This window comes from Antedon bifida, chromosome 8 (genome assembly GCF_963402885.1).
Source record: "Antedon bifida chromosome 8, ecAntBifi1.1, whole genome shotgun sequence".
Lineage (NCBI taxonomy): Eukaryota > Metazoa > Echinodermata > Crinoidea > Comatulida > Antedonidae > Antedon > Antedon bifida.
In genome coordinates, this window is record NC_136233.1 from 19,793,891 (window position 1) to 19,810,492 (window position 16,602).

Sequence of the window (16,602 nt, forward strand, 5' to 3'; positions counted from 1 at the left end):
ATGACGATTTGGAAAATCATTTCCAACATTTTTTTACGCAATAAAATGGCTAGAATACAAGTAAATATATTTTCTGCAATTCTTTGTATTTGCTTTGTCAAAGCTCTTAAAACTATCGATGAAAAACACGAAGTTGTACTAAACGTTGAGCATGGTGTTAACCTGAAGTGGAGAGTGGACGGAGAAGACATTCTCTTTGAGATGAGTGCTGTAACTCGTGGTTATGTAGCCATCGGGTTTTCTCCTAATGGTGGAATGCCAGGTTCTGATATTGTAGTTGGATGGGTGAACAACGGCAAAGCATTCGTATCTGTAAGTTTCTTTTTTTTAAGCCGATAGAGAGATGATTTAAGCATGGCACAATACTAATACATTATACTGTAATCTAAAAGTGGTATACAGACGGATGTGCATTTGCAATTAAGCACCTGTATTAAAATAAGTTATAGTATTGTAATAGTTTCACACCAGTAGTAGGCAATTTTTAATGAGTCTTTGCCAAAATAGCAAATTTGTTTTGTACCACGATAGTATTTTGCCAGAACTGTTAAGTTTAGATAATTTACTGTAATTGCCGAATTATTGAATTTTATGACAATCAAAGAGACAGTTTTTCAGGTTATACTAACTGTGGAAGAAGTAAAATAGACCATTGAGTTAACGGCTTTTTATTTATTTATGGTTTTCAATTGGAATTGTATGTACTGGCTGTACTTTATCGTAATAATGTTGTCAAAAGAAAATCACTTAAACATTCATATAGCTTCAAAGTCTCTGCATTTAACAATACTTTGTCAAATACAATATTCTATATTAAAAGATTCTGCTAAATTTACTTTTTTACATTATTTCTTTTACATCTGCTTTTTAAAAATAATGAATTGTTCTATGACGTAATAATTTCGATATACCTTTTTTACCTTATTGTGTTTCTATTGCTTTCAGCTTTGTTAATGTTGATTAACTTAAAGTTTTTCTTTTAACGTAAATAGTCTCCTTCCATACACATTGATTTATACTTTTTAAAATGACGTAGTACTATTTGTTGTTGTATGGAAAATAAATTCATTTACATATCAGAATAGTTTTTTCATTCCATTTTCAAAATGGAAACCTTTTAGCGATTACTATATTAAAGAGTGTGTTAATTGCTTTGGAGGCAACATATGGGCACAACATACTTTATATGTGTTCTCGGACTGTTTTATATTAACAATTAAATCATCACAAGTTATTATTTAATAAACTGTCTGAATAAGATAATGATGACCCAAACAGTAGCCTAAAGTAACAGTGACAAGTAGATACAGTATATTCAGATTAGAAGCACAAAGGATTGAAGGTAGTTGTTTGAATTGACAAAAAGCATATCTGCAGTGGGACTGTAAACAAAACTTAAACGGCAATCATTACAACGATTACGGTGATTGAAGCCCAGAATTATTAGAAATTAGAGGAGTCATAATAAGTGTTTCGTAGGCCTATTGTTGATTTCCCAAAAATTTAGAACACTTTAGAACACACTATTGAGCAGTTTTAAAGGGGTTTCTGTTTTCATAACAGTGCCGATCCAGACATGAAATCTGATCTTTAGGCCTATGACCGATATATTATTAATTCTTCGAAGCAGATTTATAACATAATTGTAAATTTTAAAGCTTCCTTATTTGCATACTATTGGAAGAAAATACAGAGCTTTATTGTTTTACTTTTCTTTTTAATTTACCACACTTCCGCTCAGCCGGGAAAGAAACAGTAATGTACAGTTGCTTTTAAGGGAAAAGATAGACTAGAATATTATTACATTGTTCTAAAAACTTCCTTATGTGTGGTAATACATTGCAACTCAATAACAGAAAAACACTCGGCATTTGTTTCACAATTGGTAATACAGTATATACTGTATAGACTATAACTTCCACTTAAAATCAATGAAACACATTGGAAACCATACTTCTGGAGAGGCTTATGTAAAATGTAGATGACATGATTCTTTCTGATTTTGCTCAATTTTTTAAAATGCTGTACGGTACTGCATAGTACTATGTAAGTTAATAATTGGTCAACGACCTTTGACCTAAAATGTTATATGAACACTAAGTGTTTGTATTGCTTTCTTAAAATATTTCATGTTTGTATAATAGCTAGGCCTAATATATGTAATTTTCACATTTGACATCTTCAAAAGAGCCCACTTGGTTAACCGCTCTTGGATTCATAATTTTCGCACATAAAATGGCTTAGGAAAGTTTAGATAAACTGTCAAAAACTGTTAATAACAATTATTTATAACAATGAAATGAAAATAATGTCAATATCAAACTAAAACTCTTATTTTGGAAATCAGTGGAATTATTAGGTGCATCAAGACCTGTTTAATTTCCAAGAATCTAATAAACAAAATAAACAAAATACTGTTTCAGTCCAGTATTTGTCAATTAATGTTATTGTTTCCATAAAAGGACCGATACGCATATGACTTCAAAAAGCCTGAAGCTGACTCGTCTCAAGACTATGAACTCCTCTACGGATATGAAGAAAATGGTAAAACAACTATTGGATTCACAAGGAAGTTGCATACATGTGACCCGAAAGACTACACCATTACAGTAAGTTATAGGCCTACACATAACTTTACACTTTTGGTACGTTTCAAATCGCCTAGAAAAACTCCGGAGTTCACATAAAAGTAAAAAGTGTTGACAACAAGGCCAACAGCCATAAGTCGCGTGCTCTCAGAAAAAAATGAACTTTCAAAAAGTAATGTACTTTAAAACTTGTCTGTACATCAAAACAGTTAAAAAAGTACAGAAAAGCGATAAAACGCATAGTGATACCGGACCGACAGACAGACCGACAGACCGACCGACCAACATAGTGAACTATTGAGTCGCGTCCACGCGACTAAAAACTGTGAACGAATCACAAATGATCCTTTACTCTTTCAAACTACATTCATCAAATATTTTGCATAAACGAATTTAAATTCTTTAATGTTTCTATAAAAAAAGTAGTTTTCTCAAAGACAAAATGTTTTTTGTTTAAATAATTATTTACTGTATGTACAAATTCTTTAATAAGAACAACTTTAAACACGTACCTGAAATTTTCATAGTAGCTGGCCCTAATTACACAAGTAAGTATAAACACTCTGTTTGCTTCAATATTTAGTTTCATCATTTATATCAATCTTTTTTTTCGCTTTCTTTGTAATTTCAATTCGATTTATTCTTTAATAGTAGGCTAAGGTATTATTATATTAGTATTTGCGAAATGAGTTTGGAATATATTTGAGTTACATAACTTTATATGCACTTGCACCAACCTTAAACATGTCTAGTCTCTCAAGGAGATTCGTTGCAACAACCTTGCAACCCGGTACTCCACCATAATCCATATAAAGGCATGGGCATGGGCATGGGCATGAAAGCGGAAACAACAACAAAACATACTATAATGCTTGGTTATCAATAATATTACGTCACAAAGACGTTACAATGTATTTTAGTTTTTTTTTCCGCTTAAAATAATAAATCATAAAAAAAACCTTCTTAAAATCATTATATTTGTGTGTGGATACTCAAGTAAGCTAAAAGGGTCTTTAGGGCCCAGTTTCCAAATGACATTATGGTAATGGTAAAACACAAGAATACTTTCTAAAAACAGATTTTAAGTTGAGTATCAATAGAAAAAGTAAGATATTAATTCCATAGGAGCAATCTATCTCATGAATATTGATGGGATAAGTTGTTATAATTATGGGTGTGTTTCCTAATGTTTCGATTGCTTCATTTAGGGTGACACATCAAGAATAATTTGGGCTATCAATGATAATGATCCTGACAAACCAGACGATCTGCAGTATCATAGAACGGCCAGAGGTGTTCGCTCTGTTGTCATTCTGGACTCCACCTTCAAGCTTCGTGAACTGCCAGAGGATGGAAAGTATTTTGATATGTTAATGCCAAATGTGAGTTTGTTTTGGTATTGTACCTAATAATTATTATTACAATGTTGAGGATAACAATATAGGCCTACGGATGATGTTTAATGAAATATAACAGAATAAAAACATACGAAGTTTCAAGAAGGAAGGAGCGAGTCAAATTGCCGAGTGGTTAAATAGCCACCAATAACGGCATGGGTTCGAGACCAACTCGCTCCTTGTTCTGGTGGTGGAACAAGTCTTCTCGGATAAGGACTATAAACCGTAGGCCCAGTGTACACAGTTATACCCCTGTTCATCATTCTAGACGAGTAGGGGGTTACTCGGTGAACTGGTTCACAAAATAAATAGATCATGGGGGATTACCACCTATGTTATGTGATAGGACAGTGATTAATTTACTATATTGGTAATCCTTGGCCATTTGCGCCTAAAGACATAAAATAAAAATTAAAGTTTGAAGAAGTATGTTCGATGATAAGGATGCTTATTTTTTAACAATTATTATGACAATGAATTATTATTCCATACTAATAAAAATGGTAATGACGATTAATAACCTCATTGTATAACTGGATTATAATAAAGTAATTCATTATTGATATTAATTATTAATTTATGATAGAAGAGACCTCGTGTTTCAAGAAACACGAGAAAGAAGAGTTTGATGAAACGTATATTGATGATAACATTCTAATTTTTACAATTATGAATTACATAATACTATCCTTGTAGGTGTCGGTACCGAATGACGACACGACGTATTGGTGTTCTCCATTTCTAGTGCCAAAGTTTGATAAACCTGTGCAGGTATTTCGTGTAAGTGTAGATAATATGTTCTTGTCAAAACGTCAATGCCTTCCAAAAAAAAGGATTATCAAATAAGTTTAATTGTTTCCGGAGCTCAGCATCTGCTGGATCCGGAGTTGAGGCTAGGCTATGCCTCTTGAAAATGACATCATAGCCTATCTCGAATACGTCGAGTGTTTAAATGTATGCGTTACGCTAGATTACTCGCTTTGACATGTTTTGCCAACATTAAACATCAGGTATTCATGAATAAATTTAAAAACTTGATATTATGTTTATAATTTATTTGTGTTTAGTTTGACACGATAGTTCAAAAGGGTCATGAAGATCTTGTTCACCACATGATTATTTACGGCTGCACCGGAGACTACGACTCTGTCTCTCATTGGGCAGATTTGTGCATAAGAAAAAATATGCCACCCGACCTTGGAAAATGCGTACGGGTGATTTACGCATGGGCAGTCGGTGCTGGGGTAAGTTTGTTGCATGTTTTAGATATTCAGGTAAACATTGCCGATTAGTCTGAAGAAAGACATTATGATAACAAAAGATACTCTAATCTTTTCACAACTCAAACACTAATTTAGAGGATTTGGTTTAAGATTGAATCATGCATGTTTTACCGTATACTCCATGTAGTGCAGAAGCTTTTTACAGTATTATGCAAATGATATAAGAAATGGAAGTCAAATAAATATACAGTATTCGTTTAACCATTTCAGGCGTTTGAATTTCCGGAACATGTTGGCCTATCACTTGGTGGACCAAACGACCCAACGTTCATGTATATCGAAATGCATTATGATAATCCTGAACGTAGATCAGGTAGGTATTGTCGACATTTCCATTTACATACCTACTTGGTCTGAAAGCAGTTTGTAAATGAGAAAGCTCGAAAAAACAAATCCCTGTACTAACTATCAATATACGTATTAAAATAAAATATATATTCATTTCAATGCTAGTTTTTGGTAACTTAAAAAGTCTTTAATTGTAAGTTTTCTTTTTCCCAAAACCATAAGTTAAAAAAAACAAATGTTAACAATACATAGAAATGGCATTTTTGAGGACGACCGTTCGTAAAATATTTAATCACTCTAAATTTCATATTTAAGATTTCGTGGATAATTCTGGACTTCGACTCCATTATATACCTGCAAGACGTGAGTACGATCTTGATGTATGGATGGTTGGAGAGGCATTTGAAACAAAAGCACATATGATTCCACCAAAAGAAACTTCTTTCAAAACGTTTGGTTATTGTTCTGGAGAATGTACACAGGCAGTAAGTATTAATTACACAATGACTTTTGCATAACAGATGAAGTAAAAAAATAAATTAGCAATTTGACCAATCATAAGCGATGGATTTTTCGAACAGTCGCTTGTCATTGGTTACTTCGCTTGCGTTGCGCTTACGACCTTTTGCGTTGCGTCAGAGTGCAAACCAAGCTTGAAGGTTACTATAATAATTGACAGTTTTATAGGTCAAGCTGGATATACTTCCGATAAAATACACCTTTCCTGTTACGTAATCTTTTTAAGTTCCGCTTAATGGTGCAAGATCGATCTAGATAGACTTTCCAAATTAATAAGGGAACATCCGCCCTATAGGTGTTAGAAAACGTACACCATCCCAACCATTTTTTTCACAGTCTTTTTTCGTTATAAATTGTTGTGTTTATTTTTCTTTATTTCCATTCACAACAAACTGTTGAGATAAAAAAAAAAAGGAATGTTTGCATTTTTTTCTTAAAAGTTACATTTTGTTTTCCTATGCCCTTGTGCCTTTTTTCATATTTTTATTTATATACTGTTTTGTAACAGGGGGTTTCTACTTATAAGCTGTGCTTCAGAGATTCCCCCTTTCCATTCTTTCGTTTTTGCAGCGAATAGAATAAATGTTATTTTTGATTAATTGATTGAGTGATGTTTTTTTTAAAGAGTATGAAAGAAGATGTCAAAGTTTTCGCAGTTTTTCTTCATGGTCATCTTGCACGTAAGTATCCAGTCAATTCTCGTATGGTATCATAGCGAAAATACATCATGAACATCGTCCTCGACCTGAAGGCACAGTATCTGGAGAGACTAATACAGTATCCCGGATGAAGGTTGCTGTGTCAGAAGGGGATGGTGCATAATTACATTCTCGCAGACATGATGACGTCACTCGCATTATCGGGTGACATTTTTAAGTTACAATTTTCTACATAGAGTATATATATCGGTGGTTGAAATACTACAATTCTACAATTCTTAGAAAAAATCACAGTCACAATCTCCTCTTTTTTTCAGTTCGACAAATCAATCTTCAACAATATCGGAATGGTACACTTATTAGTGAAGTGCGTGACGATAATTATGATTTTAATCTGCAAGAAACCCGAAATACACCCGAAATAATATACAAACCGGTATGCCTATTATGATAATTTTCAACATGTTCAACAATTTATTTATGAAAAAAGTTGATTACCAAGTATATCACTGTGGTAGAACAGCATGGTACTGTATTCGTATACCTATCAAGGCAATCTAACAACAGGATGCTGAGCTCCGTTAGATCAAAGGATTTACGTGTGGTTGCGACGCATCAGTTCCCCTAAACAATCAAGTGTGTTTGAATATCAATTTTCACTCCATGATTTTTTATATTCAATAAACATTTTCTTTTTGTAGGGAGATGATTTTGTAGTGACATGTTCTTACGATACAATGGACAGGGAAAACATTACATTTGTAAGTATTTTCAAGCTAATAATAATTCAATTGTATTTTATTATATTTATTTAGTATTATTATCTTCCCTGGTTTTGACGTAATATTAGTATAAAAAGATAATTATTTTGGCACATATGGCGTTTCATATGCATACTACTTGAGTTTTTTAGAAAAAAAAAATCACAATACTGACGTAACTATAACCATACAGACTTGGGTAAAGTCTACGTCACATGCAATAAACCGCTACTTCGAACAACCTTTTGTTTCTTCTCTTCAGGGTGGTATAGGAACCCATGAAGAGATGTGTTTAGCCTTTATATACTACTATCCTCGGAGAGCTAACTTGACTTTCTGTATATCTAATCCTACATGGGAAAGTATCAGCGACGAATTTGGAATTAACACAAACAACGGGTAAGAAAAACGAACTTAAAAAATGACAAATTATGGAGATTAGACGCCAATTTATAAATCATAAAAGAATCAGTGCTCGGGTTTGTCAAATGTTAACATCAGATGTAGCTATAGGCCTATACTTTCAATACGTGTTTTTGAAGACATCTTGTGCTACTTTTTATACTTCTACAATAATTAAAATAAATTTATTTGATTTTACAGAACTCTTATTGTCAGCAATATAACAGATATAACAGACTTAGATGGAAAAGAACTAAAGGATAGTTTGAAAGAAGTAGCATACCATGGGGCACGTTATGAATTTTGCGGATTTGTCAGTGTATGTATAATATAAAAAAGCTTGGTAGACACAACGCAAGCGACAGATCGAATAATCCATGCTTGTGATTGGTCAAATTATCACTTGCGTTGCGCCTACGCGTCCTTGTGTTGCGTCTCTAAGTAGGAAACAAGTATTTATGCCTAAAGTAGGCTTAAGTACAGCCACGTCGCTTGGTTCTAACTAGAGACGCAACGCAAGGACGACGTAGATGCAACGCAAGCCAGTTCAATGGGAACTATTCAAACACGATGCTTACCGGCGTCGACGTTGCCTATTCCTCCTGTTGTCCCGGGTCGTCCGATGATGGAGAAATCTGTCCGCAAATTCAATGACTATAAATTGGCTAATTTAATCCGTTTATAAAAAGTTGTGTAAGTCTACATCTCTTATTAACAAACTTGTTTTGATTTTATACAGCATGGCGTACGAGAGTTTCCTCCAAAGTGGTTCAAAGATGATAGACGTATCATTAAGCACGAGGCATGTGCAATGACCGTTTTCAGTGGGAGTAGCAAGACGATGGGAACATTAACGGCCACCGTACTTCTAGCAGCTTTTGTCATTTCAATATTGTTTTAGAATATGGCCCAGTAGGAACACGTTCTAGCTATATAACAACAACTAACACTTGTACATTTCGGAATGTAATATGTTTGAAATATAGTTTGAAACTGTACTTTTGTATAGAATGTTTGACTGTATATAGTTTTGATAATTAATATTAATGTGATAATACAGTAGCATATTCAATATTTTCATGTTTTAGCAAGGCAATTATCAACAAGAAGCTGAGCTCGCCTCATTGAAGAATAGGAACTAACAATCTTTTGATTTTGTAATAATTTGCTGACAAAATTCACACTATAGTTGCGGTTTATACCAATTGCACTCCGGTTTCTGTGGAACTGATCGTGTCGCAACCACACACAAAAACTTTGATCTGACGAAGCTCGGCATCCTGCTGTAAATTCCGCGTGTAGAGAACACTATACGCGTTCCCTCTCTTATTGCGAAGAAAGTGTAATCATTAGTATGTTTGAAATAATGTAACGCGGCAGCTAATTTTCTAGGTCCATGTTTTATAGTTAATTAATTAATTTAATTATGACTACCTCTTCTTTACGGTCAATAGGATTATTATTTAGCACTAGAGGCTTATTGTGAAGAAATGGTAGGCCTTACAAAACAATACATGTACGTATATATTGTAACCGCAGTTAATTTGATAAGGTTTTAAGTCCGATTACTAAAACCGGTAATAATTATTAATTTACAGGCAAAAATATATTCAATGCTGTATACATTTTTCGATCGAATTCATTAAATTACTAATAGGGCTTAAATAAATAATAGATTAATACATATTGTGCAATTCTTATTATCTGAATGTAAATAATAGGTAATGCACGATAATAAGTAAATGCACGAAGAGGTAGGGTGGAAAATAAACAGGAGAGGGAGAGAGAGAATTGAATTGAGTGGTGGAAATAAAAAGTGGTTGTGAAAGGTAAATTCGTTTTATGAAATTTTGTGAGAAAAATATTTAATTCAGTTTGTATGGAACAGGGGGTTGCCTAATTAACTCCCTTGTAGGAGGAGAAATAAAAACGAAATGTATTCGAAGTTAAATTCATAATAATATTATGTAATAATGGTATTAAAATTATACTATGATATCATGATGTTTTTAATTTATCTATTTGTTTTACTATGGTTTTTTAAGTAACATTGTTTAGGACTAGACCCTGGACTATACTTAGTCTACATTGTGATCAGTTCTTGATGACGTTTGTGCTGAGTGACCAAATCTAGACAGCGCCCCCAATATGCCATGCAAATTTGTTTCTGATTTTAAAAAAGGTTCACCTGTTTAGGCCTGACATTTATAACGCTCAAAATATTTCTCTTTCAAAATCAAAGAAAAACAATATTTATTTTCAATTCCAAAAAAAAAAAAAAAAAAAATATCCGTAGAGGTTCGAACCCAATATACTAGAGCTGAGAGCACCCAAACCTGAGCATTACCCGTTACGCCACAAAGCAGTACATGACTGGACAGCTGATAATAGTCTATTTATACTTGTATTACGTAATTCATCATTACGTCATAAATATCCTATTAATCGTGTTAAAACCAAAATGACCAGTTGGCTCAGTCGCCTGAGCGTCGTGTTGACAACACGTATGTCGTGGGTTCGATTCCCACGCTGGTCGGTGGAATAGAGTTAAAGGTATGCGACCACTGTGTTTGGGGTTCACAGATTATACGTCCCCCTTTCCACCACACATCATGAGGCGACAACATCAATGCATCTGGTGATGTGCTGGAAACGACCCCAAAAGGCTGTGGCAGGGCCTTAGTGCTGAGGCAGGGAGAGCACATGTAACACCTTTTTTTTTTATTTAATTTTTTTTTTTAAAACCTGTATTTGATCTCGTAAATTTTATGTTTGTCGCCCTCAATTTTAAAAGAAATTGAATTTATTTTCATCACAGGTGTACGAAACGGTTTGGTATGCCGTGCGTTGTTATGCAAAGGTTGTGCAGGTGTAGTGGGAAAGATGCTAGTGTTAGTCATTCGCGGTCAACACGCCACACTGTTAAATTTTGATTTTGTTAATCAATGTTACTACATTGTTAGCGAAATGTCCGATTCATGCAAGATATTGTATTGTAATATGTTATGAATACACGTTTACCAGAATAAACATATTTTAAACAGATAGTTTGTCACCGATAGTTTTTGTATGGGGTTAATGGAGAGTGAAATGAGATAAAATATAGAACATTTGCAAAAACTCCCGATTTCTAGACCAATTTCAAAGCTTAGACTAATTTCGCCGCCGGGCTAGGCCTTAGGCATATACGAAGTCGAGTTTTAAAGTAGAAAACCCCACCTAAAATGTTGAAGTAGCATGTGGATAGTTGACATTTTAACATTATCATAATTATCATAGGTGATTATATATACTAATAAGTATAAATATAAGTGCAATTCTGGGCTCTGTTTTCATTATTAGCTCTGCCCAAACGGTGGGCTAGTACTGCTGGAGACTTAATATTTAATTTCATATTTCAATGAATAGGTACACTTTCTGGAGACAAGCTCTATTGTCCTGGTGTGAGTGTTATATCCATATTATATTTCCATATAATTTAAAATCATGTAAAGTGCCATTTTTTTCGGGCGGGAACCTATGCAGTTCTATTTTTCAAAATTGTCTTGCTCAGCCCTAAGCATGGTGGGGTTCTGAAGATTCTTATACATGTTGTTTGAAAAAATAATAGATGTCATTTCCGGGGACCTTTGCAGCTCTATTTTAAACAGTTTGGTATGCCGTGCGTTGTTATGCAAATGAGTTTGTGCAGGTGAATTATGGGGAAGAAGGTATGTTAGTCATTCGCGGTCAACACGCCACACTGTTACATTTTGATGTAGTTAATCTTTACATTAGAAGATTGTTCAAATCATGTAAATAAAACATTTTCTAGGCGGGAACCTAGCAGCTCTTCTCTTTTAGTTTGCAAAAGTAATCTCGAAAAAAACTCCATGTGGAAAAGAAGCTCACCCAAGAGTACTAAAAATGAAGGAGCATAAATGGGCTTCTTTTCGAGGTTTTATGGCAGTCTATTGAAGGGAAAATGATGCCATGCAACTTTGTTTCTGATTTTAAAAAAGGTCCACCTGTTTAGGCCTGACATTTACAACAGAATAATCCGCCACCGGGGCGAAGTTGAGTTTTTTTTAAAGTAGAAAACCCCACCTAAAATGTTGAAGTCGTGTCTGGATATTTGAAATTTTAACATAATTGTCATAGGTGATTATGTATAGTAATAAGTATAAGTGAAATTCTGGGCTCTATTTTCATTATTAGCTCTTTTTTATATATATATATTTTATATTTGTTTAAACCAGAAACAACAGCAGAAACAAATCCGCCACTTACAGCTTGGTTTAACATACAAAGACAATTACAACAACTCAGAAACACTTAAATTACAGATAAAGATTGGAATTAAAAATGTCGATATGGGGATGGGCCTGGACTAAACTATTATAGGATAAACTTAATCCACTGAATAATGTAATCATTTTTAAGAACATTGCCTCTGCTAAAGGGAACACAAATGATATTGTTGCTCCTTACATTTATTAACATTTAGTGACTTTATTTCTATATACCACTGTGCTCCCCTGGTGGCAAATTGGGTTGAATTAAGCAGTGTATTAACATACAAAAAGATACTAATTTCAGTGACTTTATTTGTATGTTTTAATCACTGTGCTCCACTGGCGCGCCAATGGGTTCACTGAGCACAGTGTATTAACATACGAAAAAAATATTAAAATTCAGTGACTTATTTTTACTTAATATCACTGTGCTCCACTGGTGGCAAATTTGGTCCACTTGAGCACAGTGTATTAACATATGAAAATATATTTAAAACATTAGTGACTTATTTCTATTCTATACCACTGTGCTCGCTCCACCGGTGCCAAATCCACTGGACCGGTTACCGTAGTACTAGGCCTGTACTATTTCTATTTCGGAAGTAAATAAAGGCATAAATGGCGCTCCGTAGAGAAGTAGAACGCTCCACCACCATCGATCGTCAGAATATTAAATGATCTGACGCTCCTGCAAGACCGACCGGAGGAAAGAAAAAGAAGGGTAGGCCTAGGCCTATATTTTAGGGCTGGCCTAGACCGATATAGCTATAGCTTGATAATAGAGGGCCGGATGGGCCTACTAGATCTAGCCTAGGCCTAGAGGCTAGCCGGCCTAATGTAGACTCTAGCTAGGCTGAACACATGTCAGGCTAGCTGACTAGGCCTAGCCTAGGCTAGGCCCTAGGCCTAGTAGTAGTAGGCTATGTCTGGCCTCCGTGATGCCTACCTAGGCCATAGGCCTAGGGGCCTAGATAGCTACGCTAGGGCTAGGTCTAGTAGGCCTCTAGGCCTAGGTATTAAATTACGTAAACATGTAGGTAGGCCTTAACTAGGCCTAGGCTATTCCAAATTGTATTTTTTTCTTAACTAAACTAGGCCTAGGCTAGGTCTAGAGGGCCGGCGGGTAGGCTAGCTAGCTAGATCACAAATTTGCCTTTCTTAAGGCAAGTAAGTAGGCCTAGGCCCTAGCTAGGCCTAGGCCTAGTGATTTCTTTAGTTTAGGCAAGCTTTCTAAATGTACAGCACCTTCATAAACATAATATATTTTGAATTAAATTAATATAATCTTGTGTGTTTTACCCACAGAAATAATGTTTAATGGCCTGGGCCTATAGTGACTAGTGATAATCTTAAAACAAAGGAGAATGGAGTTGAAAATTACAGTTCTGCATGGTAAGGATTTGTTTGATTTTTCTGCTAATATTTTATTATTATGGGAAATAGGCTGGTTCTCTAACGGCAAGTGATCTGTCTTCAGTAAATAAAAATGTAAATTTAAGAGAATTTACATTATGAATGAAATTGCAACCTCTTTTTTTCCAGGACAAACATTATACATATTTTTGTAACAACATTTTTAACCTGTTTACTTATTCAAACTGATTCAGGTTCTAGTAAACACAAGTTATCGCTTGACAGCTCTGAACTGAGCGTGCTTGATCTAAAAAATGCTGCTTCAACAGCTACAGATGTTCCAGTAGAATCTCAGAAACTGATATTTAAAGGTAACTATTTGTACTTTACTTAAACTGTGGTAAAAAACTAAAGTTTGTGGTATCAAATCACAGACTTTCAATGGCATGTTGCAAATGAATTGACCACAAGTGACATGACAGATGATCTCCATCTTGTCATGATTGGTCAAATTACTTGCGCTGCTCTTACATTCTTGTGTTGCGCCCAAGTGCGAACTAAGCTAAGCATATATTAAGAAGCTTATAAATGCCACAATTGCATGGTCAGTCAGTTGCCTCTCCTAGTACTGCTTCTAAAACTAAAAATTATGAGAATTTTTTTTTAAATAGGTAAGTCACTCAATGATCAAAGCATGCTCCTCAAAGATGTTGGTATCAAGAATGGCTGCAAAGTTATGTTAATAGGCAAAAAGGTATTGCACAAGTATATTTATAAACTTCTACAAACCCCAAAGTCTCCTAATAGTCATGGGAGTTTCCCACATTTTTGTGATCGATCCTGCTAAAGGCAAAATTTCTTCCGATTGTTTTGGTGATACAAAAATAAAGATTTTACACTTTTTAAAAATGCATTGGCAACCCCTTTCACACAATGCACATATGCCATGCTTGGGAAGTGCCTAGCATACCCATTCATCATTATAGGCTTAGATACTGCTAATGCCTGGAATTTCTTTTGAATAGTACCCTCTATGTTTGGAGGTATTTAAAAAAGTATAGCACCCCTTATGGTTTGGTTGGACTTTTATGAATTTAATCCAATAAATACAGAGTGAAGAATTAAAATACAGTTACCACCACTCTTTATTTTAAAGAGAACATCTTGACATGCAATGACTTAAATTACTGTAATCCAAAACTCTTCTGACAAGTATTATTATAGTATAGTTTAATAGTACTTTTAAAAACAAATTTTCAGATTGATATTGAGGCTGACGCTAGCTATAAAACAATCAAGGATGTTGAGAAAAGAACTGATGACGTTGAGAAGAAACAACACGAAATACAAGAAGAAATAGATGGCATACAAAAGGTAACATAATTAGTAATCACATCCCATCTACGGACCGCTACAAATTTACATTAAAAAAAGCAAACACTATGTGCTGAGCAACACTTGAGTGGAGGATACCGGCGCTTATAAACATTTTCATTATTATTATGAACAATTGGATGTTAGTAGTACAGTATAGACAAATACAAAAAAGGCATTTCTTGTAAGATGGTTTTAATTGCCAGATAGACAAGGATCCAGGAGAAATTACTAAATTGTATATTAAAAAATAATAGTGATCATATCAATACCACCTGTATCTGGCATTAACCTTTATTTTCATTGTTTTTTAGGGATTTTTACAGAAGGACTTAGTAGAAGAAGCATTGAAAAGATTACAGAAAAGGTTATTAGTTAGTCAGGAGGAGTTAATGCGATTATTGGAACAGCTAGACAAACTGGTATGACATCCAATAACTATACTTCCTCCCTCTGACTGCCTAAATTAAAGCATAGTCTATAGAAGATAATAATTATCTGCAAAGTCGGCCTGACTGAGATTGTAAAGTTGGCCAGAATGAAACTGCAAACTATATAAAGTATATACTGAGAGTGAGACTCAAACTCACACTCAATAGTAAGAAATTGTTATCATTAGGCCATTTTTATTTTTTCAGAGTATAGGTGAAAGTCTCATTGTGATCAGAACTAAAAGGAAGACGACGGTACAGAAGATTCAACAAAGATTAGACTTTAACGATTCATTAGAAAAGAAAATTATAGACTTAACACAACCTTGATGTTAAACTGTACATTACAATTCCTCTAAGAACAGACTCACACAAATACATAGTTTTGTGAAACAAAAAGAGTGAAGTTTTACCATTTTATAGCTAACTCCAGATCCAGGTATCTTTGGTTTGCTGCAAAAGCAAGAAGATGTATATGGATAGACAGAAGGGGCTGAAACATAACATTATTGGCGCCTGTGGTAGATTATACAAATAATGATTATTTTATGTTTATGAAATAGTACAAATAATTGCATGAGGTGAAAGATGAAAACAGAAAAAAGACTCTATTGTTCACACCTTAAGAAATTATATCATATAATTATTACAGTATAGGGTGTGGAATGGAGAGATGGAATGGAAGGGAGAATTGAGTGGAATGAGGCATGGGATTAAAGGGGTACATTATATTTTATAGGTTTAAAAGCAAAGTCATGCATAAATATTAACGATATACTTATGATGATATCTAATATTAATGCATTTTGAATAAAGTTGATCTAGTTTGATTATATTATAGTTAGGTAAAAAATAATTCAAGAATATAGGGGTAGAAATAAAAAATTTAGATTTTATGTTTCAATGTTTGTTATGTGTGTCTAGAATATATCGGAGCAGTTCTTCTATTTTAAATGTCTTATTTTTCTGTGGATGTATATTGAAATAAACTAGATAAAACTCAGTGATTTTTCTATGTTATTGTGTTCATATACCCTTGAAAACGGGTCACTTCATGGTAAATGTTTCGTCATCAATTGCATCATTATGTAGTCTACGATTTAACAAATGCTGTGCCCAATCAGAAGGAGCTGTGCTAACTTTTATTTTCAAGGATCAATAAAGTTTGTCAATTTTTATTTTTGTTTATGCATAAACAAGTGGTTTGTTTAGTAATTTGATAATTGCTCTTCCTTTAAATTTTATTATTATTTATTAATTTAATTTATTGTCC

The 16,602-nt window shown here is 34.0% G+C and overlaps 2 protein-coding genes across 4 annotated transcripts; both read left to right on the top strand.

Annotated features, from left to right (window-relative positions):
* Nucleotides 1-35: 35 nt before the first annotated feature.
* Nucleotides 36-9,898, top strand: LOC144849925 (DBH-like monooxygenase protein 1 homolog). 3 transcript variants are annotated; one of them, XR_013614016.1, is made up of 14 exons: nt 36-312; nt 2,463-2,609; nt 3,797-3,970; nt 4,682-4,765; nt 5,053-5,229; nt 5,479-5,581; nt 5,872-6,041; nt 6,701-6,755; nt 7,052-7,170; nt 7,436-7,495; nt 7,758-7,894; nt 8,099-8,216; nt 8,637-9,618; nt 9,652-9,898. XR_013614016.1 is itself a non-coding variant. In XM_078707052.1 (13 exons), the coding sequence occupies exons 1-13, from the start codon at nt 46-48 to the stop codon at nt 8,796-8,798; spliced, it is 1,773 nt and encodes a 590-aa protein (XP_078563178.1). In that variant the 5' UTR covers nt 36-45; the 3' UTR covers nt 8,799-9,898. The 3 variants fall into 3 exon arrangements, 1 of the variants encoding a protein (XP_078563178.1); XR_013614017.1 differs by having other exon boundaries at nt 8,637-9,182; nt 9,437-9,898; XM_078707052.1 differs by having other exon boundaries at nt 8,637-9,898.
* A 2,923-nt stretch (nt 9,899-12,821) lies between these two features.
* On the top strand, nt 12,822-16,326 carry LOC144850166 (BAG family molecular chaperone regulator 1-like). Its single transcript, XM_078707389.1, has 7 exons — nt 12,822-12,892; nt 13,477-13,563; nt 13,779-13,895; nt 14,196-14,278; nt 14,785-14,898; nt 15,213-15,320; nt 15,537-16,326. The coding sequence occupies exons 2-7, from the start codon at nt 13,536-13,538 to the stop codon at nt 15,657-15,659; spliced, it is 573 nt and encodes a 190-aa protein (XP_078563515.1). The 5' UTR covers nt 12,822-12,892; nt 13,477-13,535; the 3' UTR covers nt 15,660-16,326.
* The last annotated feature ends 276 nt before the right edge of the window (nt 16,327-16,602 follow it).

Excerpts from the sequence above, each read along its gene's own strand:
- LOC144849925 (XM_078707052.1), top strand. The coding sequence starts at position 46 with ATGGCTAGAATACAAGTAAATATATTTTCTGCAATTCTTTGTATTTGC. Across the intron at positions 2,610-3,796 it reads CGAAAGACTACACCATTACA|GGTGACACATCAAGAATAAT; the intron begins GTAAGTTATAGG and ends TGCTTCATTTAG. Across the intron at positions 6,042-6,700 it reads CTGGAGAATGTACACAGGCA|AGTATGAAAGAAGATGTCAA; the intron begins GTAAGTATTAAT and ends TTTTTTTTAAAG.
- LOC144850166 (XM_078707389.1), top strand. The coding sequence starts at position 13,536 with ATGGAGTTGAAAATTACAGTTCTGCATG. Across the intron at positions 13,564-13,778 it reads GAAAATTACAGTTCTGCATG|GTTCTAGTAAACACAAGTTA; the intron begins GTAAGGATTTGT and ends AAACTGATTCAG. Across the intron at positions 15,321-15,536 it reads TGGAACAGCTAGACAAACTG|AGTATAGGTGAAAGTCTCAT; the intron begins GTATGACATCCA and ends TTATTTTTTCAG.